This window comes from Bemisia tabaci, chromosome 1 (genome assembly GCF_918797505.1).
Source record: "Bemisia tabaci chromosome 1, PGI_BMITA_v3".
Taxonomy (NCBI): Eukaryota; Metazoa; Arthropoda; class Insecta; order Hemiptera; family Aleyrodidae; genus Bemisia; species Bemisia tabaci.
The window spans coordinates 35,961,778-35,988,800 of NC_092793.1; the positions used below are offsets into that span (position 1 = coordinate 35,961,778).

At 41.9% G+C, this 27,023-nt stretch overlaps 2 protein-coding genes across 24 annotated transcripts in view; both read left to right on the top strand.

Moving 5' to 3' along the window:
• LOC109038096 (calcitonin gene-related peptide type 1 receptor) overlaps positions 1-25,827 on the top strand; it is a 506,731-nt gene extending 480,904 nt beyond the window's left edge. For 20 of the 23 annotated variants that reach the window (XR_011899882.1, XM_072300421.1, XM_072300396.1 and 17 more), the window contains 2 exons: positions 18,295-18,384; positions 25,532-25,827. Coding sequence is in view for 21 of the 23 variants with exons in the window: in XM_072300421.1 (XP_072156522.1) it covers positions 18,295-18,384; positions 25,532-25,579 (138 nt within the window). In the remaining 2 variants the exon portion in view is untranslated. The remainder of the gene's footprint in view (positions 1-18,294; positions 18,385-25,531) is intronic. The other 3 variants (XR_011899881.1, XM_072300426.1, XM_072300432.1) reach the window with 1 other exon arrangement.
• Positions 544-3,668, top strand: LOC140224602 (uncharacterized). Its single transcript, XM_072300441.1, has one exon. It carries the CDS (start codon positions 2,580-2,582, stop codon positions 3,666-3,668), a length of 1,089 nt encoding a protein of 362 aa, XP_072156542.1. The 5' UTR covers positions 544-2,579.
• Positions 25,828-27,023: the final 1,196 nt, after the last annotated feature.

The window sequence follows — 27,023 nt, forward strand, 5'->3', positions numbered from 1 at the left end:
TTAAGAAGTACATTATTTCATGCTCGTCTGCGACACGTTCTAGGAGATGGCAAAATCTTTCCGTTATCTCAACTTAGCCCATAACACCCGACGGGATCGGAAGTGTCTATTGAGCTGAGTTTAAGATGGTGGAACAACTTGTCAGGAAAAAGGAGTCTGGCAAACTTGTTCAAAAGCTCTGCTCGTATTCCTGGAATCTTGAAAGAGAGAGCCTCATATACCGTGTCCAAGGTGTTCATCGCTCTAATCGATTGTGATTTGAGGGTTGGAGCGTCCATACTTGACGAGTTCTTGTTTTGAAATGATCGATCACACTTCCTCGACACTATTTATACGTTCTCTGACTAGAATTGTTAATTTTTCCCACTTGTATGAAAGCGTAGTTTTATATTACTACTACAAATTATGACTACACAGTTTGTCCAAATGTAATCGAGTCTGGTGATTAGCAAATACTACTATATTTACTTTGATTTAAATTACGACGACACAGTTTGTCCGAGTGTAACCGAATCTGGTGATTAAGAAATACTACTATATTAACTTTGATCTAAATCATGCCCTGGTAAAAATGGCAAGTGCTCAGATCAGTAGCACTTGCCTTTGGAACAGACCTAAGCACTGATGTCAGTGCTGCCGGGCGCTGATCTGCTACCTCAGTGTTAGGTCTGTTCCAAAGGCAAGTGCCTCTGATGTAAGTGGCACTGACCTAAGTGTCTCAGACGTAAGCGGAGTGGAAACTCCCAGAAATACTGTACAGGCAAAAATTTCGTTAATTACCGATCTGCCAGGTACGTTAAGTCACTATTTGACGATCAGGGAGGGCTGCTGTGAGTTTTCAATCCCAAGCAAGTATCACAATCTTCAGGGGACATCGCTCGTTCCCATGCGGTCTCCAATCTAAGTACTAACTACGCCCGACGTAACTTAACTTCGGTGATCGTCCTAGCGATTGAACCACTACACTACCTGCGCGTGTACGTATTAGGGGCGTAATTTTACCGTTTCAGGGCCCCCATTGGGGTAATTTTGCCAGCAAATGATGATTTTGTCTTTGAATGTGAATCCGATACTTAATTTTTCTATTATTCTTTTTTAATCAATCAACATGTAAATGAAGTTTTGTAAGTTACGTTTCTTTGAAAAAAAAATGGATCGCACTAAAATTCAAAATGAAAGCTAATGATGCAAAAAAAATAATGAAAGTTGAAATTATACAAAAAATATAATTAGCAGATACAAAAATTGAAAGTAAAGGAGTAAAAAAGTTAGAAAAGAATTGAAAATAAAGTAGGAAAATTTTAAAAAAAATTGAGACTGAAAAATTTTAAAAACAGTTAAAACTGAAAAAAATTAAAACCAAATTTAAAACTATTTTTTTTTATAAAAAAATAATAATGCTTAAATAAATATATCTAAATACATATTTTAGCGGTAATAATATTTTTATCGATCTCATTTTTTGTTGTGTTTTAATTCTTTAAGTGCCATCTTAAACGAAGGGGGTAAAACAAATTATTCAAGAGTGTGGCTACTTAAACTAGTTTTCCTTCCCTCTTAGAAAATCCCACCTTCTACAAAATATGCCTCTCTGAAAGATGAAGTTTGTGGTCCCCGTGTCCCGAGGAAATATTCCCCCACGAAAATGAAATAGGGTGGGGGAAGGGGGAGCCATCTCTACTTTTTGGGAGTGAGTGCGGTTCGATTAAGATTGATGTCAGAGACTTACCCTCTGAACCAAGTCCTGACCTCAGTCCTGCTTACCTCAGAGACATCTCTGCACTTAGGTAAGTCTTTCTCCCGACGTCAGTGCCTCTTACCTCAGTGCTGACTTCTTGGGTAAGTGCTTTAACACTTACGTCAGAGAAAACTGAACTGACCTCAGAGCAAATTGCACTGACCTCAGTGGAAAATTCACTGACCTAACACTTGCCATTTTTACCAGGGTGACTACACACTTTTTCCGAGTGTAACCGAGTTTGGTGGTGAACGAATACTACTACTATATTTACCCTGAGGTAAATTATGACTTTACAGTTTCTTTTCACTCGGTTATGAAAAGTGTAAATTTGTCTCCGAGCGAAAGTTCATCGGTCTAGGTTTTGATGACATTCGAAAACCTCGAGTTTAAAATAGTTTTCACTTGTTCACTTTGAAATCTTTTCAATGAACAGAATCTAGCAAACGTAAAGATAGTATAGATTTTCTGTTGTGACAAACTCAGAAAACTTAGAGCTTAAAATAGTATCACTTGTTCGCTCTGAAATTTTCTCAATGAACAGAATCTAGCAAACGTAAAGCTAGTGTAGATTTTCTGATGTGACAAACTCAGAGAACTTAGAGCTTAAAGTAGTATCAGTTGTTCGCTCTGAAATTTTCTCAGTGAACAGAATCTGGCAAACGTAAAGATAGTGTAGATTTTCTGTGGTGACAAACTCAGAAAACCCCGAGCTTAAAATAGTATCAGTTGTTCGCTATGAAATTTTCTTAGTGAACAGAATCTAGCAAACGTTAAGATAGTGTAGATTTCCTTTTCTTACCGACTCGGAAAACGTAGAGCTTAAAATAGTATCTTTATCATGGCTGCTCAAGAACAAACACAACAGATTGTTGAAACTTTCATCCAATGTGATATTTGTGATGAATTTTATAAACAAGGTGAAAAGCACGAACACTGTGCGGAACAAGTTAAGAAGGAGGAGGGTATCAACGATGAAACGCATATTAAACAGGAGCACAGCGCGCTCATCCATTGTGATCTTTGTGATGAGTTTTATGCGGAGGGAGAGAATCATGAGCAATCTCCCGAACATATTGAAAAGATATCCACCATGAAGGACACCTCATCACCTACCGATGACAACAACGATGAGAATCAAGAATATTGTGACACGTGCAAGATCTCATACCATAAAAGAGAAAAACATGAAGAATCTGCAAGTCACATAAGAAATTTGTTTGAGACTAAAGTACCGATTGTTCAAGTTGAGACTGCTTGTCAAAATAGGTTGAAAACATTTTTCATCACGAACCTCCAACCGGAGATTCTCATCATTGATGACTACCTACTATCAGCTAAAGACCTCGTGATTGGAAAAATTAAAGAAGAACTCACCTACGAGGCATTGAAGGTAAATATACTAGTTTACGCAGAATACGAGAAAGCTGACGATAAGGACGAGGAAGGAATGCAGTTGAAAAAATTCAAGACTAAAAACGAAGCTATTTTCGCGTCAACGGATCTGGACGAGTATTATGAAAAGTTCAGGGCCAAGATCAATAAAGAGTCATTCGATTTTCACATGAACGGATCCGGGTGGGTGCTGAAGAAGATACAAGGTATGGAGCTACGTGTCAACCGCTATTACGCGTTACATCGAGGAGAAACGTACTTTAAGCTTCCGTTTCGAACGAACAATGTTATTAATGTAAATAACGGTGAATATAACGATTGTTTCTTCTTCGCAATGTTGGCAAAGTTCGTCCCGAAGAAAGAGAAGCATAAATATGATCCGGCTAAATATGTAGATATACTCAATCATTACGATTTCTCGGTCGTTCGATTCCCCACGAGCATAGACGATATTATCAAATTCGAGAAAAGAAACAACGTATCGGTCTCGGTATTTGGGCTCCATGAGAGTTTGGTGTCCAACAAGAAAAAGTAGACAGTTTACCCAATTAAAGTTGCCGACCCGGAAAAAGAGGACCACACCGACCTACTATGTCTCTCAACCCCCGTACCTTTCAGTTACCATTATTGCTGGATCAAGAACTTTGAACAACTTGTACGTAAACAGTTGACAAAACATCAACATCGTATCTACATCTGCAAGAAATGCTTTACGTACAAGTACTCGATGGAGCAATTAAATCAACATAAAGTTCTTTGCTCTTTCGTTAGCAAAGACGCGTTCCTGGCTTCATTTCCCGACGAGCGATACCTCAAGTTCAAAAATCACCATAAGGAAATAAAACATAATTATGTAATTTATGCAGACTTTGAAGCCTACTTAGAACAAATTCATGGTGACTCGGAGCATCCAGCTTCTGCGTATAGACGGCACATCTCAAATTCTTACGCTTACCTCCTCGTCACGGAGGATCCCGAATTTAAAATGTCGGAACCGAAACTGTACCGTGGCGAGGAGGCACATATCAAATTTCTGGACGATATAATTACTCTGGTAGGAAGAATTAGTAGGAGTTACAATGACAAAGAGGGAAAAATAATAATGACACATGAAGACCGGGCCTCATTTGAAGCGGAAAATAGGTGTGGACATTGCGAGGTGGATTTCTCACAACCAGGTATCGTGAAGGTAAGGGATCATGACCATCAAAAGAGAGCGGGAGGGAAAACAGGGTCCAATTATCGAAAAGCCTTATGTTCAAATTGCAATCTTATTTTCCGACATGAGAAATGTGTTAGAGTCGTCCTGCACAATGGTAGCAGGTACGATTTCCACGAGGTAGTGCTGGCTCTGAACAAATATCCTCATAGCGTCGAAATAATACCACACACGGGGGAAAATTACATCAGCATGACGGTCCATCTGGGAAACAGGTTTTCGATCAAGTTCATCGACTCGTTCCGTTTCCTCCCCGCGTCGGTGGATAAACTGGTTCAGACGATCCCGCGCGAATCTTTCGTTCACACGAGGAAGCTCACTCGCACAGACAATGAGTTCGATATGGTTTGTCGGAAAGCTCCGTTCCCGTACGATTACGTTGACAATCCGACCAAGCTGAACGAGACGCGTCCACCACCGCGAGAGGCTTTCTTCAACACCCTGACTCAAACGCACATCTCCGAAGAGGAATACGAACGGTTTCTCCAAGTGTGGCAAACTTTCAATTTCCGTAATCTCGGCGAGTATTCGGATTTCTACTTGCGACTCGACGTGTGCCTCCTCAGCGATGTTTTCGAGGAGTTCCGACTCTTTGGGATGAAAAACTATGGTTTGGACTGTGCCAACTACTTAACGCTCCCCGGTTTCGCTTTCGACGCCTTCTTAAAAATAACTGAAGCGAAAATCCAACTCTTCAATGATATGGATATGGTATTCATGATTATGAGCTCGATCCGAGGCGGGATAACACAGGTGGTGAAACGGCACGCTCTCGCAAACAATCCTTTGATACCGGATCAGTTTGATCCTAAAATACCGGTGATCTATATACAATACTTAGATGTGACGGCACTGTACGCCCATACCATGAGAAAACATCTGCCCTACGATAACTACACTTGGGTCCCGGAAGGAGAAGAGATGCTAACTCTGGCGAAAACTATTATCAACCATCCCGACGACGCTCCTTTCGGGTTCATACTCGATGTAGATATTGAATATCCAGAACACCTCCACGACCTGCACAAGGACCTTCCGTTCTTGTGCAAGAACGAAATACCACCATCGGGAGCGGGGAAATCAACGAAACTATTGACGACTCTAGCTAATAAATACAACTATGTTATCCACTATGTAATGTTGAAAGAGGCGCTCGGTCAAGGATTAAAACTCCTGCGCGTCAACCGGGCCATCAAATTCCGTCAGGCTCCTTTCTTGGCACCCTTCATCGAGCTGAACGCCCGGTTGAGACGGGACGCTACGAATCCGTTCCACCAAACGCTCCTGAAACTATGCAGCAACGCTTGCTACGGAAAATTTATCGAGAACCCGTTGAAGCGAAAGAATATTAAATTGGGTACAAACAGCAGACAGATACTGAAAGCCATCTCACGGGTCGATTTCATAGATCGCACGATTTTCGCAGAAGAATTGGTAGCAATCCATTTACGGAGAACAGAGGTCGCCATAGACAGACCAATGATTGTTGGTTTTTCAATCTTAGATCCGAGTAAAGTACACATGTATCAATTCCACTATAATCACATGCTTAAGAAGTACAATCCCGACCAAGTTCAACTTCTCTATATGGAGACGGACTCGTTCATTTACGAGTTGACTACACCGAACGTCTACGATGATATGATGTCAGATCTACACATGTACGACACCTCCAACTTCCCAGAAGGACACCAATGTCGCAGCGCGACAAACCGTAAAATAATGGGTAGTTTTAAGGATGAAACGGGGGGAACATCCATTGCTGAGTTTGTCGCGCTGCGACCCAAAATGTACGCATATCGTTTCAGCGACGGTGAAACGGAGAAAAGGGCAAAAGGGATATCACAGCAGCTTTAAAATCAATTAACTTTAACAACTTTCTCACCATTTTGCAGGATCCTGAATCGAGAATGAGCGCCCCGATGCGCAGGATCGGTGCGCGGAGACATCAACTATACTCATTTGAAAGTACAAAAAGAACCCTCTCCGGCTTAGACGATAAACGTTGTATTTTAGAAGGCGGTGTTAGCACTGTTCCTTGGAGTCATCGTGACATCAACGACGATCTTTGCATGGTAGATGAAAGTTGCGGAGCCGAGACCGAGTTGAGAAGAATCCTCGCGGTTAAACAACCTCGTATAAATAGTATAAATAATTCTGCTGAAGAACCGTCAATTAAGAAACCTCGAATTTGAAAAAAGTAAGAGTGTAACTAACGGAACGAACAAATGATGGCTTGTCTCGATGTACAAGGTTTTTGGAGCCAAGGAAAATTCATCGTCAAAGAGTTTGGTCTTGTGGATATGGAGTGTACTGAAACTGAACTCTATTTATTCAAACCTCCGTTCCCGAGCAGCAAGTTGAGCGCTAAAGACGTTGTGACAAACAACTGGTTAACACGCAATCATCATCACTTGGAATGGGAAAGCGGGTTTCTCGAGTACGATGTATTCACTTCAAAAATGAACCGCATCGGGAACCACTACGATGTACTTTATGTTAAAGGTGAACAAAAACGAAATTTCATCAAGCGTTTTGTCCCGGAAAAATGTATCGTTGTAAATTTGGACACTAAAGATTGTCCGTCCTTGCGACTATTGGCTCGTTGGTCGACAGCATACACGTGTCCTTTAGTACATCCATTCTGCGCTATGTCGAACGCATTCCGATTGTGTATGTGGTTGTCGGAATACTTTTATCGGGAATTTTTCAAAACTGAAATCATGCAAGAGCAGCAGAAAATTATCGTGGCAGACGAACAAAGGAATCACCCCGATAATAATATAGGAGTAGTAGATGAAAAGTCAAATTGATCTAAGCTAATATAGCAGTCGAAAAGTGAAATCATCCGTGCTTAATATAGCAGACAAATTGTTTCACTCGAAATATAGCAAGAAAAAAGTGAAATCATCAGTGCTTAATATAGCAGACAAATTGTTTCACTCAAAATATAGCAAGAAGAAAAGTGAAATCATCCGTGCTTAATATAGCAGACAAATTGTCGAATCAACCCGACTTAATACATATAGCACACGAAAAGTGGAATCATTCGCAGACGAATTATCGAACCGAAATATAGCAGTCGAAAATTGAAATCATCCGTGCTTAATATAGCAGACAACTTGTTTCACTCGAAATATATAGCACACGAAAATTGGAATCATCCGTACCTTGATATACAGCAGATAGAACTGACGACATGGAAGTTTTCAACAATTCGATCTTGATCGTCAACGCTAAAGAGCTGACTGTGAACGCCCGCTACAAGATAAACAAACTCACCAAAATGCCAACCAAGTACGGTATCACCGTTGCCGCTGATATCATCTGCGAGAATCAACATCGTCTCCTCTTCCTACCTTCGCACATTACGAACCGTTTGACGGACGATGCAATTCAGGATATCAACGCTGGATCCTTCGATCTCATCTACGAAGGCCCGATCGGAAGAACACATAAATTCGCACTCGTTCCAAACGTTGCAGCTTGACTTATATTGTATGTATTATTGTATTCTTTTGTAGATGATGTAATGGTTGAAAAAAAAAATAACAAGTTTGTAAAAAAAAATGAAAAAATAAACATGTTATTTTTTTTTTAAATTTTTGCTTAAGATCGATCCAATTGCCTCACGGTTCCGTGCAGTAGTTCGTACGAATACTTCACAGGTGTGATCAGAATCACTTGGGCTGTAGTGTTGGCCGGGAAATTCTCTTTTACCACAACGGTCAACGTGATATCCACCGGAGCTGTTTTTAGATCTTCACCTTGAACGCATTTGATGACAAAAATCGGACGATCTTTGAAATGTTCATACAACATAGCTGGCTCGCAGAGTTTCTCACCTTTCCAGTAGTCTCTCATAAAATCGGTGTAGTTCAGATAGGCGTGATGATAATCCATACTTGGGAAATCGTAGATTGTATCAACTTGAGGAAACCGACGCTCACCGATGATTTGAACGCTGACCGAGCGAACATTTACATGGTCGAAATGAGAGGAATCCTTCAGGTGATTGTCCCGTCGATCCGTTTGAAATACCAACGCCACGAATTTGGGCTTGTGCCTGCTGGTTGTTCTTACGCTCCGTTTGAACGTCTTGGTCGGAAAAATCCCAGGGATGTCGTGCGATTCCCAATTCATGTTGCCGAAACTCATATTGTCGTTCTTCTTCATCTTGAGCAAGATTTGTTTTTCCAGTTCCAATGTGAATTTGACGACGGGAATCTCCCAATAGATTTCGATTATTTTAAATTTGATGGTGTAACCGTCCGCGGTCGCCGCGTCGGTGATATAATATGCGTTCTTATCCGTACCACTGCGCACTAGGATCAACTCTTGCGAGCATCTGACTAGAACGTCTTTGAAATGTACTGCGAATCCGCTGAGTGTAGACAACGGTACGATAGCGGAGAAAGTTTGATTCGCCATTAGATAGTCCCATTCGGTCCATGAATGAGCGATGTCACAAAACCCGGCAGTTGCGAGTCCCGCGGTTTCCGCTCTAGTGTATGTGAGATAATTTTTCACGGTTGATGTCACTCCGACAGACTGCATGCTATCGACTTCCGTCCCGTTCACTTTTTACTGCATACGGTCGAACATGTACTGGATATAATTGTTAGCCAACTTGAATGCAGGTTTTGTAGCATCTGCGGCGGCTCCAGGATTTTCCTCGAGTTTCACTTCTACACACATGAAGATGCTCGAATCTTGAGGCACGGTGATCACACTGTGGGTATCGGGGGTGAACCGGATCGAATCGTTGTTTCCACGCCGTTCGTCGACCGGACCGAAACGGATGTATTCGTATTCGATGATCTCTTGTCGCCAAGCTTCCATCTCGTTCTTATTTCGGATTTTTCACCACGAATCCGAGTTGTGTGAGAGCCCTCTTGGAATATTCGGTCAAAGTTTTCCTCTGCTGTTGCTGCTGTTGCTGTTGTTGTTGACAACTAGTTCGTGGATTATCAATACTATTATATGCGAGAGAATATAGGAACGTATCGTTGTCGTTGTTCTGGATCCTTCGTTTAGGCCGGGGCACAGTGGCCACCGGGGCATAGTGAACAAAGCGACGCTAGCGCTCCTATGGTTGTCTCGGGGAAACATTTGTTTGTGTGTGGTGTTAGCCCTCTATAGGTACTTCATTTCTATGCTGTGCATCTCCAGTTTGTTGACAACGGAAATTACATGATAACAGGTCATTTATTTTGAGGGAAGTTTTTGCACATTTTAAATATTTAATTTCTGATTTCTTTTGGCGTTAACATTATGAATCAAGGAAAATCTACTTGCTATTTTCGAATGCACATGTCTTTGGGTGTATTACCCTGTACTGAAAAGTTTACCACTATTTCAGAATCATCACGTTATAAGGTTATGTTCATGAAAACTCCTACCGGGGCACACTGATTTCTTTCCTCAGGGGCAGAGAGGGGGGCACCCCCCCAACCTAACCTAACTCGTCGGGGAGCATGGGATGAAGATCCCCCCCTTCGTTTTCTTTTAATCACTTCTTTAACCAAAATACTGACTTATTTGGTGAATTTTGGCAAAATGTTGCCCTCCAAAAATTTACCCCCCCCCCCCCCCCCCCGATTTCGTTAATACCCTTCTCTGAGTAGGAGATGAATCCTCCTTCCTTCCAGGATAAGAAAGTTCGAACTTCCTTTCCTGTATGGGTAGAGAGGGTTCCTAAGGCCACTCACAACAGAAATGGTCACTGTGCCCTAGTCCCGTGAGCACTGTGCCCCAGCCTTGAGGTTCAGTGCCCAACATTTTTTTCAACTTTCTTGGATTTTTCACAATTTTTCTAATGGGTGTAGATCTTTGAAACTTCCAGGGGTTTTAAGGTACTGACATACACTTATCATCCCCTTATAGCAGATCTTCAGAAACCTCTTCAGGAAGAGCAGAGAAAGCAAAAGGAAAAATCCCAGGTCACTGTGCCCCGGTCTCCCCTACCCATAAGTTAGCGGTCTCACGTGCAGTCGCACTGTCACTTCTTTACCACCGAAATTTATCGCTCTTCCTTGTTGGTCTACTATATTAACGAGCAAACGTTGGATCTTATCACCCAAGACGGGGTAGTAATGAATCGTCGACGGTTGCTCTACCATTTTGAATCCTGGTTCGATATCGGGAGCAAACGCATAAATGTGATGTCCGCGCACCCCGTTCACGTATCCACCGTCGGCGATGCTGCATTCGATGCATATCATGTTTGTAGGTGAGATGTTGACGCGATAGTCAGCTTCGTGCCATTCGTCCGGTGCCAAGAGTCGCTTTCCGAATCCGAGCACCTTACGTAAAGTGCCGGGTCTGCGGAAATCAATCCAGTACTTGGATTTGATGCTTACTTTAAGCGTAGCGTTGTTCGCTTTGAGTTTGATAGCTTCCGCTCCGCCAAATTCTCCTTGCAAGTATTCTTGTATACCCTCGATCTCGTAGGCTCCGATCGGGAACGAAATTGCCGAGTAATTCTCTTCAGGGCTCTCGGAGTAGAAAAGCAGTCTGTTCGTTATGTCGATGTTCGGGATGGAATAATAAGTTACAAAACCCGTCAGACCGATCTCGCAAGGACCGAACAACTCGAGAGGTCTAGGCAGTGCAAACTCGAGTACGTTGCTCCTCCCCGTCAACATAAACGTGTGACATCTTTTCTGTGTTTCCATATTCGGGATTCGAGAATACTATATATTCCTGGTTTGGACGAGCCATTCTAAATATCGTTTCCCGCAGACGCTCGAGTTGAAATTTTGTTCGCTATCATAATTGTATCCTATTGTCGTCGTCGTTGAGCTACCGCGTGAGCGTAAAATGTATCGCGTAATTTCAACGGGTGGTGGTAGATCACCGAAGCTGTCGTAGTGCAATGCGTTACCGCTCTTTGAAATCCGGTATGCTGTCCAATGTGTACCGGCTCCATCGCTTCGGTCCAGATTGATGATACCACACTCGGGGCGTTTGGATTTCTTGCTCGCCAATTCATCGATCATGAACACACCGCGGAAATGCGGGATTCGTAATTGTTCTGTCGCAGCGATTCTCAACTCAACATCCGTCATCGCTCGGCGCGGTAGCTCACGGATCAGTTTAAATTCTTACGGTAAGGTCTCAAGTAAAGTCCGTAACCTTTACGGTACGGTCGCAAGTACAATCCTTCACCGAGGTGTACATTCTTCTTCAAAGATCCGTCGATGACCGTCTTGATCATTTTCGCTACCGGTGTGATTGTTCGCGCGGCCAGACCGATACTCGTCAGGAGATTCTTCACTCCGGCTCCCGTCTTCGGGATAGCCAAGATTCGCTCCGCCGGTTTCTTCTTCTTCTTAGACGCTCCGGCACCCATCTTTGGGAGAGCCAAAATTCGTTCGATCGACCGCTCCACCGGTTTCGTCTTCTTCGACGCTCTCTTCTTCTGCTTCTTCTTCTTCTTTGGTCTCGGTTTTTTCGCTGCCACCGTCTTGTTTAATCCCATTCCGAGTTTGGCTTTGAGTTTCATAGCGTTCGTTACGGCGTATGCTGCCGCTCTTTCACCCAACGATGAGTCGGACGCTTTCACACGTTCCCAAGCTCTGTCCGCAAGTATGAGATCGGCTTTGTTCCTCTCGGCGGTGTCTTTGGTCTTACTGTAAGCGATGTCGTGGGACTTGCAAGCTTCGTCGAGCGGATTTACACCCGGATCTCCGCGTTTCAATCGTTCTGCGAGGCGAGTGCCCGGTCCGCAGTACCTGTAGTCGCCCGGTAAGTGTAGTTCGAACGGTAGTGAATTTATCAACGAGTTTAACAGTCCACGTCCTCGATTGGTTTTGCTGCAAGTTGATGTTCTTCTCGGTGACATACTCTGACGAAAATGTCCATACTATTTATACGGAGAAGTAAAAAAAAAAAATAACTGTCCGATAAAATAGGGAACGAATACGATGCGACTCGTCAAGCAAAGAAAGTCACTGCGAGTCCCAAACCTGGACAAACGGAAGAAGCAAAATGAAAACCGACGACAACGACGACGACACAGTGAACTGTTACCGGATAGTATCCGTTGCATTGTCGCCGGACCGTCCAACTGCGGTAAAACAAACGTGATGGTTTGCTTGCTACAACATCCGAACAGATTGAAGTTCCGCAACGTGTACTTGTACTCCAAGACACCGTTCCAACCCAAGTACGAAGAACTGCGTCAGATATTCGACGGAATCGACGGTCTCGGATACAACGTCTATTCGGACACGGCCGAGATTGTTCCACCAAACGATGCCGCATCGGACTCGGTCTTCATTTTCGATGATGTCGCCTGTGACAAACAAAATGCGATGCGGGAATATTTCAGTATGGGAAGACACAGCTCGGTCGATAGTTTTTACTTGTGTCAAACTTATTCTCGCATACCGAAACAATTGATTCGCGATAACGCTAACCTGCTCGTAGTTTTCAAACAGGACAATACAAACTTGCGACACATCTACGACGATCACGTCAACACAGATTTCACGTTCGAAGATTTCAGGCACATCTGCTCGGTGTGCTGGCAGGACAAGTACGGGTTTTTAGTCATCGATAAAGATAGTAATAAGAACGAGGGAAGGTACCGGAAAGGTTTCGATACTTATATTGTACAAGATGGATAACTTATCGTTGTCGACGATCGCTCAGAAATACGGTAGTATCGATAAAATCCGTCAAGATATCAAACGGAAGTTAAATACCATTCGCACCGGAGAGGCGGACGCTCAGGTGACGTTGAAGAAAGTTTTCAAACCGTTGACAGATCCGCTCGCAGCGTTGCAGAAAACTGTGTCGTCGTCGTCAACACCCGCACTTGTTGCTGCTCCTCAGGAAAAGAAAACCAAGATCGAAGCTTCAAAATCGGAAACGAAAGATGAAACAACGTTTGTTGATAGTTTATTTGCTTCGTTCGGATCACCGAAAAATATGAACAACGATGATGATGATGATGATAACGACTCAAACGAGAGGATGATGATGATGATGATGAATCGTTCCAAGACGCAACGGGTAAAGAACAAACAACGGGTCGCACTGAAGACGACGACGTCGATTCTCGAGACACAATCACTGCCCCGCACGTACAGTTCTACTTGGACGATCTGGAAAAACATCCGAAACAATCCGATCCCGCGTATGGTGTGCGGAAAGCGATCAACGGAAACTTTCTCATCGGAAACCGAACCATAAGTTTCGATTCGGACGGACGACTAATCTTGGACGGTAGCGATGAGGTGTTCGAACCGACACCCGGGTTCTTGGAGCTCCTTTTTAAGAAACATCCGCGTAATTACACAGCAGATGATCGCGCTAAATTCCAACGAGTAGTTACGCTCACCAATGCGCATCGGAGGGATCATCATCCACACGGTAGACCCAACTCGAACCGCAGTCAAAAATACCGCGATCTCATCAAACCTTTGTTCGCTACATCGACTCCGAGATCAACGAGGAAGTCATCGCGTAAAAAACTGAAGAAAGGCTCCGGTATCAAAATTCATCGTGCGAAACGGGAACTCGTCTATTGGGACGATCCGAACGAATTGGTCCAACGTCTCGTTTTACTTGTAGCTTCGAAACAAGCTGGTCACACCGATCACGATCGTGAAATTCTGAGTATCGTCGAGGAGCTTCGCGAAGCGGATTACATCCACTAAATATAGGACCCGCACAAAAATGAGTCACACCGACCGGTTTGGAAGATCGAAAGGGACTTACGTTCGCAACACGAAGCAAGGTCTCAAAGGAGACGGTTTCTTACTGGATCCCGACGGGAACTATCTTGTATCCCACAAACGGATCCGACAACTGCAAGATCCCGAAGAGGATACCGACGCCGTGAAAAAACAATGGACAGACTCGAGGTGGACGGAAGCTATGAATTCGACACAGCTTTGTTTGGAGAAAATGGAAGAATACAAAAGTATCGCGCAACGACTCGAGACGAAATTATCACGACTGGAAAATACGATCGGTCAATTAGAGGTTGTGAATCGAATGAAAGGAAAATAGTGTTGAGATGAGTCACACGGACGGTTTTGGCCGATCGAAATTCCGCCACGGTCCAAAAGGTGACGGATTCTCACTGGATTCCGACGGAAATTATATCGTATCGAACAAACGGATTCGTCAAGTGCAAGATCCTGAAAGCGATGAAGATGCGGTGAACAAACAATGGTCCGAACGGAAGTGGAAGGAAGCTATGAAATTAGCTCAACACTGTCTGGAGCGTATCCACCAACTTCAGCAATCTTACAATCGTCTGGTTAAAATAGTAGCAACGAAACAGCATTTGAATCGAGAGAGCGGACGACGAGGTCGTCGACGGTAATTATCATGTCGGCAGAGAAACGTGGGATCGTCGAGGAGCTACATAAACCTGCACGACGAAACTATCCGCGTCGTAAAGTACGGATTCTCGGATTGTTCGATTTATAGCAAGCCGATCTCGTCGAGATGCAACCGTACGCCTCGGTCAACAAAGGATACAGATATCTCCTTACCGTCATCGACGCGTGCTCGAAAAAGGCGTGGGCCGAACCGCTCAAATCGAAAACGGCCACGGATGTCACTTATGCTCTGCAACGCGTTCTCAAAGCAGCCGGAAAGTCACCGAAACATCTACAAGTCGATATGGGCTCGGAATTCTACAACTCCAAATGTCAGGCATTGATGAAGCGTCACAAGATCAATATGTACAGCTCGTACTCGACAACCAAAGCCTCTATTGTGGAGCGATTCAATCGAACGCTCAAAACGAAGATGTGGAAAGAGTTCAGTGCGCAAGGATCGTACAAGTGGGTAGATCTATTACCGAAACTCATCCGTGAATATAACGGGAGCGTTCATCGCACAATCGGGATGAAACCAATCGATGTCACCGAAAAGGATGTACCGATGATCCTGCAAAAGCTTCGTGGACCGCCGCTGAGTAAAATTGAAAAGAGACGTCTGGCCAGACGAAAACTGAATGTCGGTGATCACGTCCGGATCTCGAGACTCAAAGCCATGTTCGAGAAAGGATACACACCGAATTGGAGCACGGAAATTTTCAAGATTGTCAGCGTCAATCCCACCGTTCCGATCACGTACGATCTGAAAGACGCACACGATACTATCATCAAAGGAAAATTCTACCGCGAAGAACTCCAACCCACCAACTATAAAGATACGTTCCTGGTGGAGAAAATTGTGCGTCGCAAGAAAAACCAGGTCTTTGTCAAATGGTTGGGTCTGGACGCGAGTCACAACAGTTGGATCGATAGTAAGGATTTCGTATAAATTATATGCAACGTGTTTGCGTTTTCTAAACATGTTTGCGTTTTCTAAACGTGTTTGCGTTTTCGAAACGTGTTTGCGTTTTCGAAACGTGTTTTTGTTTTCTAAACCTGTTTGCGTTTTCGAAACGTGTTTACGTTTTCGAAACGTGTTTGCGTTTTCGAAACGCGAACTGTTTGAAACTGTAACTGTAACTGTAAATATCCAATAAAAATTTTTGATTCGTCAAACTGCTGAACTTTGCAATATCCATTCCCAGTCGCTCATCCCAAAACACAAGGTTCCCGAAACGCATCTCCAAGCGCACACTAGTAAAAAATTTGAAATTCCCGAATCAGACCCTATTCTCCGGTATCCGATACCAGGCCCATACTGCAAGATACGGTCTTCCGAAGCCGAAAATTTTACAAGTCCGAAATCTCGAAAACCAAAACTCGTATCGAAATTCGGTCAGTACAGTCGATCTTCGATTATGGAAAATAATCGCATCCGTCCGCGGTGGATCGGAGGATGGTGATTTTCCGAAAATTTTCAATTTTACCGAATCACACCCTAATCTACACTATCCGATACCGACCCATACTGCAAGATACGGTGTTCCGAAACGGAAAAATTTTACAAGTCCAAAAATCCGAATTTTTTGCACAATCTGGCAACATTGTTTTGAAAAATCCACTAATTTCTTGCCCCATCTGGCAACACTGTAAAATGCAATGTTGTAAAATTTCACCCAAAATTAAATCATTTATTTACATGCCCCGTTCGGCAACGTTGTAACCACCATCTTGAAAAATACACCATTGCATACACCGCAGATTGAAGGGGCAACATTACACTATTGCATAACCCGCATATTGAAGGGGCAACATGCAATACTTTCATTTTACAGCGTTGCCATATTGAACAATAATCCCCATACAACACTGTAATTTAATTCGTATTTTTCTGCACAATTTGGCTAAAAACTTTTGCGCTCAAATCCTCATTTTCTCCCTACTAATTTCTCAGCGTTAGCGTTTCTTCACCTCGACAAAAGAACTTTCGTTCGCGTCTAACATTTATCCCTTTCGTAAAATCAAATATCAGTTACCCCGTTGATCTGTTCATGGTGATTTCAAGTGAAATTGCGGCGAGATACTCCAGACTCCTAATGTAAACAAAGCGGCCTGTACCTGGTCCAGATGTTCCGGACTCATTTCTTCATTTACGTTTCTTCATCTCGACCAAAGAAGTTTCTCGCGCATTCAAAGTAACATTTTCCGGTTCCATTGTTAGAGAAGAAACAAGTCATTTTGTTGTAAGTTAGGATAATATTTGTGTTGATTAAGTGGCTTGAGCATTGGACTACCTGGCTGCGCCTTGCATAGCTGCCTCTATATCAAGATGATTGGGAGAAAAGCTTACTGGTTGATGTGCGAATCTGAATCCTAAATCCCTAGGAACGGTAGTTGTGAAATCCAGACGGATGTACAATGCTAGGTACCTTGCTCCTCACTCACTTTCTCATGGATGTTCGCTGGTCTCTCCAAGGTTCTGGTTTTGCGATGCGTTGAAGCCAATGCTTTAAGTTTAGCTATAACAACCAGGCTTCGGAGATACTAATTAACAATCCTAGCAGTCACCAAATTCTCCAGCAAACCCGCATAGTTGTCTATTAACAGCTGAAGAAGCAATGGAAACCGTATTTACCTATGACAACAAGATTTTTTCCGTTGGAACTCTGATAGTAAGTATGAGGGGGAACTATCACCTTTAAGGCACGTTTCTCCATGAATTTTCTTGTTTTTTGGCATCAAACTAAGTAGAACTCAAGGAAAATGAGGCAAGACTTTACAAGTTACCATGTAAGGTTCATCTGCTGAAAAAATAGAATAAAGTCTAAAATTCCTAATGAACATCACCAAGATGGTTCTGCCACCAGCAGTTCATTTTTTAAGGCACGGATCAAATACTGTGGTTATCTATTATTCTCACAGTGCCCATCAAATTATAGGTAAGAAACCTAGTCCTGTAATAATAATGTCATGGAATGACGGGCTCTAATTGGTGACTTGACCATCCCCAATAAGTTATCGAAAGAATTTACTTCTTAAAGGATCCTTTGCGAATAAAGCCAAGTAAATATGCGGATAAAAGTCCCGTGTGATATGTGAAGTGTACTTATTCAAAGTAATTTCAAAGGGAAGGGATGAAATGTTCAAAAGGTAACGTCCAAATTTGCAAAGTTGTACAGGCGCTAGGCACAAATTGGACAAGGTGCCGCTAAGTAATTATTAAATGAATTTTTTATTGTTATTAATTACGGAAAAGAGGAAAAGAGAATCAGGCCGAATGCCAAAATCCAAAATTCGAAAAGTGTAGGGGACGAACCTTCTTTGAGATTACGGGCGGCGAGCGGCAACCTGATTGGCTACGAAGATTACCGAGCACGGCCGAAGGCCTACTCGCCGCTTGGTAGGTGTTGACGGCGGTTTGACAAACAGCAGTTTTTGGTGAAATGTGGTCCGGAATATCTGGGCCAATCTGTTCACTCATCAGCGATTGGCTGAAAAGCAAGCGCGAGAAGGTCAGACGGTTACGCACTTCTGCAATTCGATGCAAACTCTTTATTATCTCTTATTTTTAGTGTGTTAACTGTTTTGATTTTGCGCAGGTGATAGCTCAAGTTAAAAGGCGCTGGCAGTTTGTGGTGTTCCGGCCACGAATGAATTCTTACACAGCGACGACGGTCTCGGTACGTCAGGTTAGACCTTCTCGTTATATCAGGAAAACTCTGTGTTTATGTCTCTTTTCAATGTTTATCTGATAGCCAGTTGAATCAAAACGGCTGATTATTGTCCCCGCCCAACCCGTGACCCGCTACTTGCCACCTCGAGTCGGAACCGCAACCACCCCCAACCGACCGACGTGACGACGACCGAACTCAAAGTAGGTGATTTTCCTCACAACCTTTTTCATCGTTAATCAAAAGTTTCTGCTTGCATTGACTAATGCATTAAAATGAGGTCGGGTAGCTGGGCGAGAATTCGAAGAAAATTGTCAAAATTTCGACTTCATGATTTTTCCCCATCATTATATAGGGTGTCCCAAAAGTGCGTACCCCCCCCCCTCCCCCCGGTAATTTTTGAAAGGTTGAAGATAGAAAAACGGAACTTTGGGAATGTTTCTATCTCAAATAGGACCATCTTTTAGGGGGGAGGGGGTCTAAATTTTTACCCCTCCCACGTGCGCACGTTGGCAAAAAAAACTCCAACATACTGTCATACGATTTTCCCGTGAAATAAGCCAAGTTTCCCTAACTTTGCCTCTACATTACTTCGGTAAGTTCAATATTAGTTCAACATTGCGTTTTCAAGTACCCAAAATTCGGGCAAAATACATACAAACAAAATCTACGTTAAATTTCGTTTTTTTAACTTTGCCCGAGATTTGGTAACTTGAAAACGCGATGTTGAACTAATTTTGAACTTACCGAGGTAATTTTGAGGCAAAGTAAGGGAAAATTGGCTCATTTTGCGGGAAAATCGTATAACCTTTGAACTGACGTATATAGGGGTCCGAGCCCCCCCCCCCCCTTAAAATTGGTTTGAAGTGATTTCTGCAAGTCTTACTTAAGAGCAAACACACACTTGGTACACACTTTGATAAATTTTCCCGTTTCATTGTTTTTCTTTACGATAATTGGAACCGGAGTCATGATTTTTTGAAAATAGGTAAAAAATTAAGATATTGATCTGCGGTTTGCGCCAAAATTCTTAGTTTTTAATATTCTTTCAAATGATGTATCACAAGGTAGGGGTTACCAATTGAAAAAAAAGTCGAGGGCCCCCACCCCCCTGAGGGAGGGGCAAAAACTTTGACCCCCTCTAAAAGATGGTCCCCTTTAAGATGGAAACATTCCCAAAGTTTCGTTTTTCTATCTTCAACCGTTCAAAAGTTACCAGGCTGGGAGGGGGGGGGGGTTACGGACCTTTTGGACACCCTGTATTGGCAGAGTACCTTTTTAATTTTTTGAGTAATTATAACATCTTTAGTCCAGGCAAATACGAGGTCTGTTCAATAATTTTCAGGACTTTTGCCATAAAAACGGTAATACTGGTTCAATTTTACTATTCTTGGTGTCAATAAAAAGTAGAAAGCATGGCAAAAACAATGCTTTTTACAGAATTAAGAAATCATTATTGGTTCTCAAGTTACAGCAGCCTAAAGTGACTGACTCAAAAGCCGCGCTGCGATTTTTAGGATTCAGAAATCGATTATTTTTTTTCGTCGCCAAAATGTTGTAATTTTTTCCTCGGACAATCATATGAAAAATGAAAGATACTGACAAATAAATTTTGAAGAATAACCTGATACCTATTTGTGTCCCTTTACAGCTTAGGTATCCCCTTCAAAATACTGGCCTTGGCTGACGGTGCATTTCCGCCAACGATCCGCCAAATCACGGAAGGCTTTTTTAAAACTCTCCGAGTTGATGTGCCGCAACGTTCGGATCGTGTTCATTTGAACGTCCTCCACAAAACTGAAGCAACCTTTAAAAGGTCAAAGATTTGCATCTGTGGAGGACGTTCAAATGAACACGATCCGAACGTTGCGGCACATCAACTCGGAGAGTTTTAAAAAAGCCTTCCGTGATTTGGCGGATCGTTGGCGGAAATGCACCGTCAGCCAAGGCCAGTATTTTGAAGGGGATACCTAAGCTGTAAAGGGACACAAATAGGTATCAGGTTATTCTTCAAAATTTATTTGTCAGTATCTTTCATTTTTCATATGATTGTCCGAGGAAAAAATTACAACATTTTGGCGACGAAAAAAAATAATCGATTTCTGAATCCTAAAAATCGCAGCGCGGCTTTTGAGTCAGTCACTTTAGGCTGCTGTAACTTGAGAACCAATAATGATTTCTTAATTCTGTAAAAAGCATTGTTTTTGCCATGCTTTCTACTTTTTATTGACACAAAGAAAAGTAAAGTTGAACCAGTATTACCGCGTTTTCATGGCGAAAGCCCTGAAACTTATTGAAAAGACCTCGTAAGTAAAAGAGCCTGAAAAAATCCCGGGTAGCAATGCTTTCGATGATTCCTAAGTAATTTTTGACGCTGAATCCGAATTTCAACTTTGCACCAAAAAAAATCGGACCGGAAAGTTGCCAAATTTGGCAAAAATGGCCTAAAATGGGCCTCTCTTCCGGATTGTGGGCTGTAACTTGCCTAAAATTGATCTGAGGATAAAATTAGTTCTTCCCAAAAATAAAGCTCGTTAAAGTTCCTATAAAAAAGTTCCTATACACTTATTTGCTCAAGGCAAAATTAAGCGCGCTGGCGGGCACCGAACTTTGCAAAATGAGCGAAAATCGCGTTTTTTGCGGTTTGTGCAAAAATCCCGGGTTATAGTAATGCTTTCATTGACTCCTACCTACGTAATTTTTCACGCTGAATCCGAATTTCGACTTTGCACCAAAAAATTTGGACCGGAAAGTTGCTGATATTGAACCCGAAACCCGAAAACATTGCTACCCGGGATTTTTGCAGGCTATGGTCCCATTTTTGGCTTATTTGCCTGGACTACTAGTGAAATGTAAAAATGTCCTTTTTTTAACCCAGATACCCAACGTCGTGGGGTAACTAACTGGACTACCCCCCCCCCCCCCCCTTAATTTTTAAGCTGGAATTATTTTTAATTCTCATCGGCCAGGCAGTGATGTCCTTCTCATGAAGGTTGAAGAAAATGTCATTTAAATTTAGGTATATAAAAATGTTTTAGTGGTTAAAAATGATGTTGTAACGGTTGGCGGCAAAAAACTCTCAAATCCGAGAATCGAATAGGTAACGGTCACAAAAAAATGTTTCCTTCTAGATAAATGCTTTGAACTTTACGTATACTACTTATCATGAAGTATTATATTTCAGAACATTTTTTGGACAGTTTCAGTAAGATTAAGGTTATAAATTTTTAAAAGAATAAGTAAAAAAACATTAACCGCAAGGCTGATTACGGTACCTAGAGTAAAGCGCCATAAAGTTCCTGTCTAAGCTTAAGGTTCCTGTCTAACTTTAGGTGTTATTAAATTCATTTTAGGATGAGGCTCATGAATTATTTTGACTGAATGTAATGAAACAAAAACTTCGAACAAAGATTTGAACGGGGCAGGTGGCACCTGCCCAGTTACCTTGGAGTGGGTGACCAGTTACCCCACTAGGTTGGTCCTCATTTTGGACTTTTGAGAAATTGTAAGGTCGGAACCCTGCAATCGATTCCTTTTAATGTAAAAATAACGGGGAAAAAAAGAAAAAAAATTAAAATTTTTTTTTACCCATGTCGCAATGGCGCCAAAGTTGAGGCGATTTTCAGCAAATCGGGCTTTATTTCGCCCTGAACTTTGGGCTTGCATTATTGCATGTAGACGAATGAAAATGTGCACTAGAATACATTTTTCAGCGTACCAATACGACACCGGCATTGCCGGTGTCGTATTGGGCGAAAATAGTCGACTTCTAACAACATAGTTTTGACAAAAAATAATAGTTTTGGTCGCAGGGTCAGATCATTTAGATTCCGACATTTGCTTGCTGTGTGCATTACGCGATTATTATTCTCTTCAGGTAGTATCCCTTAACAACGCGTGAATTTTCTGTCTCTTGGACCAAAACTATTATTTTTGGTCAAAACCATCCTATTATAAGTTGACTATACCTTCGGTTCATACAAGAAATATTTCTCCGAAAATTAAAAAAGTAATCCATTTTTGCCGAAATGCATATACCTATTTGCGCAAAAATAGCGTTTTCGGTCAAGTTTCCGAATTTTTAAAAAAATACTTTCGTGGTCTGCGCGCCTGATTGTGTAATTTATATCAAAAGTAGTCTATTAGAAGTCGACTACCTTAAATTTTCATGGCGATAGCAATATTCTTTCAAACTTTAAAAAATTAGTCAACTCGCTAATTTGTTTCCCATCTGCGCCTGAAGAGTGTTTTCGGCCAAGTTTCCAAATTTTTAAAAAATACTTTCGTGTCTCGCCCGCCCAAATGTTTCATTTATATCAAAAGCAATGTGTTAGGAGGCTACTATCTGAAATTTTCGAGGCTCTATCGTGACTGCTTTGTCAATAAAAGAAATCATCAAATCGTCAAAAATCGTGTTTTTCCGTAACTTTGAGGGTTTGATACATACGTTTGCACATGTTTTTAGCCCAAATTTGATGATTTTGCGTGAGAGAACGCTGAAAATATATGCAAATTTTCATTTGTTTACATGCAATTATGCAAGCCCAAAGCTCAGGACGAAAAACCGTAAAAGCCCGATTTGCTGAAAATCGTATTTTCGCGGGCCTCAACTTTGGCGCCATTGCGACATGGGTAAAAAAATTGTTTAATTGTTTTTTCTTTTTTCCCCCGTTATTTTTACATTAAAAGGAGCCGATTGCAGGGTTCCGACCTTACAATTTCTGAAAAGTCCAAAGTAAGAACCACCCTTTACCCCACGAAGGGGAAAGAGGTATATGCATCTCCCATGAATCGGGCCCAGAACCGAATCTTGTCATAATTTCACCCTTTGTAAAGAGGGGTTAGAGAAGTTCAAAAATGGTGGACTTTTTGATCCAGTCCACCGGGGGGAGGGGGCGGGGGGTCAAAGAAAAATCAACTGCTAACCGTAACTTTTGAAGGATTGCAGAAATCGAGTTGAACTTTCTTTTAAATGAAAACAAAAAAAGACCTTCCTATCGAGTATAATAAATTGACGATCGGTTAATTTTTGACAAAGTTATGGCTCATCGAATTTTTTGAAAAACTTTTATTTTTGATTTTTCAATTTTTCGACGTGAGGAGGCGAACGAAATGTTATTAATATGTAAGCAGAAGATAGCCCTTGTTGTTCTCTTTAAAATGAGCTTAAGAACATGTTGGGGAAATGGTTAATTTTGGCGTTATGCTGTTTCAAAGTTGACGCGACAGGGTCCGTACATGGGCATCGTGTTCCAGATGTCTGACATCATAATGAAGGAATACCAACTGTGAAAACAATTTTAGCACTAAAAGGGTAGAAATATAGAGGGTAACTGGGCCATACCCTGCGATAACTGGCAGTTACCCGACCTCCTCTTAACTCCTTGTAACCCGGACTAAACTTGTCAATTCATAGAGTCTTTAACGCGCCTTGGGTATACTTATTGGTACTTATGAATACGTAGGCACGCTTTTGATTTCATTTTCTATGAAGCACACGACCAGCCCTGTTAACTAGAGTACCTGTATAGCGAGAGTACAGACAGATGTGAAACTCCGAAAATCCATCAGGCCTTCACCGATGCCTCCGCGAATAAAATTAGGGCCCAGAAATGCAGCCAACCTATGAATTTCAATTATCCAGAGCGATTTATCAATACAACTGTTACGAACCATCGTTTATAAAGCACGTATTTGACTTAGTTTTTGCATAAATTTACTCATTTTTGTGGAAGAACGCTCATTTAAGTACTTTCTTCGCCATCTTCGTTAGAATTGGAATCTACAGACTGGCAGTGAAATTTTGTGCGTTAGAAGTTGGTTAGAAGGGTGGCTGCACTTTTGGGCCCTAAGCCCTCCATGAAGCGATCTGTCCATACTCTCGCTATACAGGTACTCTACTGTTAACGTACCTACTTTTCAATGGGTTTTGTGCACCTAGAGTGCCTTTATATTATAGGTAGTGCCTTCTTTATTTACTTATTCATATTCGAGAATGACGGTCAAAAAACGCCGAACAACGAGAGAGGGACATAGGTAACTAACTATAGCGGAAAGCCCGTGACTTCAGTCACGGGTCTAGATGCTTCATCAATAATTATTAATTCAATAACGGGGAGCATTAGGCCGATATTGTTTCGGGGATGATACCACTAGGTACCACTATTCGACCAAATGCTGGGAGGTTGTTTTGCCTGAGTGCATGAGCGTGCCATTTCACGGTGATACCGCTATTCGACCACGTGGAAGCTCCTGTTGCCTACACTGAAATTGAAGGGTAAATGAAATGACGTTAATTTCATCTTCTCCAGTTTGGTGAAATGCTATTTTTTAAAAACGCTCCAGGTAACCGTGCAATTTCACGATGAAACAGCTATTCCACTATTTCCACGTTCTTATTTTATTTAAATCTCCCTCTCACTGCTTTTTTCTTTTTACTTTTTCATTTCTTCTTTCTGGTTAGCTTCTCCCACTTTCATTATTTTCTTTTCCTAATATATAGGTAACTCTAACAAAATCGAATCTTTTGGGGTCTCGCATCGACCCCATACATTAGGTAACATTGTAAATCCCCGAAGGACTTGCCAAAAATTGTTCAATAGTGTTTTTCTCGTTGTTTGTCGCTAAACAATTCTTGGAAATCCTCAAAATAGGATTCCGCTGCGCCACGGCGCGCGAGGGCCGTATAGTCGCACAAGGACTCATTGTCAGCGTTGCCACCTCTCTTGACCCTTCGAATCTTTGCATGTTCGAGTGCGATTCCTATCCACTTGAAGAGATAAATACATAATGATGATGAGTTTCCATGGTCTTAACACGTTCAACGTCAGTTTTAGGAAATTTCAAGGAAATATTGTCACACCTCGTGGGAGAAACGCCGCTGAACAATTTCTAGCAAGTCCTTATAAGATTTCCCACGTTAATATTTAAGGTCAATGCGGGACCCCGAAAAATCCTATTTTAGGGTGAAATTTGGCATAGGGCTCTTTCATATGTTTAAAAAAAGATTTCAGCCAGGTATGCACCGATTTTTGCAATTCGGGGTTCTTTTATACACCTTAGGGGCAACCACCGATGCTTGAGCGCCGGCACCGAGCATATTGCGGCCTACATGTGTAAAAATCCTTTGGTGTCTCTTTAATTTGATGCTAACGTATTTTTTTAGTTTGTCAGGTCTACTGTTGTACCACTGACTTGCGAAGACAATGTATAGCGAACTGCAATACGTACAACAGGTGTTTGGATCTCCTGCAGTTGGTGCTCCCGAAGACTTAAGTGCATAAAACAACACAGCTACAACTGCCCACCGTTCAACTTCATTAGGTACACAAATCAAGAGCCATAAATTGTACAGTTTCTTTTTTTGTCTTTTAGATTGATAACCTCTTCTGTGATATTTGATGATTTAACGTTAGACTTAAGTGCATTTGTTATAATGTAGTAAAGAATATTATACCTTTCTACCTGACTTTATTTTTGAACTTTCTTCAAATGGTGACCTTAATTCGGACTGGATACTAAAATTACCTACCTAATCTTAGAGTCTCTTCATACCCAGAGCTAAGACATCTCAATTATCAGCTGGCTTGGGCTGGCCATGGTGTCACAAAAGTCTGCACCCCAACGAACAATATATTGAGGGATAAAGATAAGGAATCCTGCGACGTCTGTCATCCAAAAACAACATCATCAACAAAACTGATCATGACCTAACTAAAAGACATTGCAATAAAATAAAATGAGATTGATTTGTGAATAATTTCTTAATCTATTTTTATTTTGGTGCGATGAAATTAACAATTTTCTCTTGATAAATCACATTGGATTAGGTTTCCAATATTTTTGTTTACATTCGAGCCACCGCTATCTTGGTGCACTTTTATACGACACCATGAGCTAGAACCAATCAGAATTGGATTTTTTTTAAGGCCACTTTTAGCCCAACCTAGAGTCCCTTTATACCCAGAGTTAAGACATCTCGATTACCTATCAGCTGGCTAGCAGCCGCTAGGCTGGCCATGGAGAGCACAAAAGAGTGCACTCAAACGAACGATACTGGGGGATAGGGATAAGGAATCCTGTGACGTTTGTCATCCAAAAACGACAACGTCAACAAAAGTGATCAAAAGCTAACCAAAGAAATTGCAATAAAATAAAATCACATTGATTAGTGGATAATTTCATAATCTATTTTCATTTTGGTGCTATGAAACTAACAATTCACTCTTGATAAACCACAATTTAGTTGTATTTTCATTACTTTTGTTCACATTCGAGGCACCGCCATCTTGGTGCACTCATTTGTGACTCCATGTGCGAGAACCAATAAGAATTGGATTTTTTTTAGGCCACTTTCAGCCCAACCAAAAGTGAGTTGTCGTAACTCTGGGTATAAGGGGACTCTAGCTGAATGTGAGTGTCAACAGTCAGCGCTCAACAGCTAAAATTTCACTAATTCGAGTTACATTCATCCAAATGTATATCAAATCTATTCGAATAGTTCAGACAAATCCGACATTAATCGATGGTCGCTGAGAATCGTTGCTGAATTTTGCGCGGGACGCGCAAAATTCAGGCATCGGGCCGATGACTTCCACTTTCAAGTCACATTCAGCTCCCACATTCAGCGTGTGATTGCGGCATCGGTCCATGGCTTG

Excerpts from the sequence above, each read along its gene's own strand:
- LOC140224602 (XM_072300441.1), top strand. The coding sequence starts at position 2,580 with ATGGCTGCTCAAGAACAAACACAACAGATTGTTGAAACTTTCATCCAA.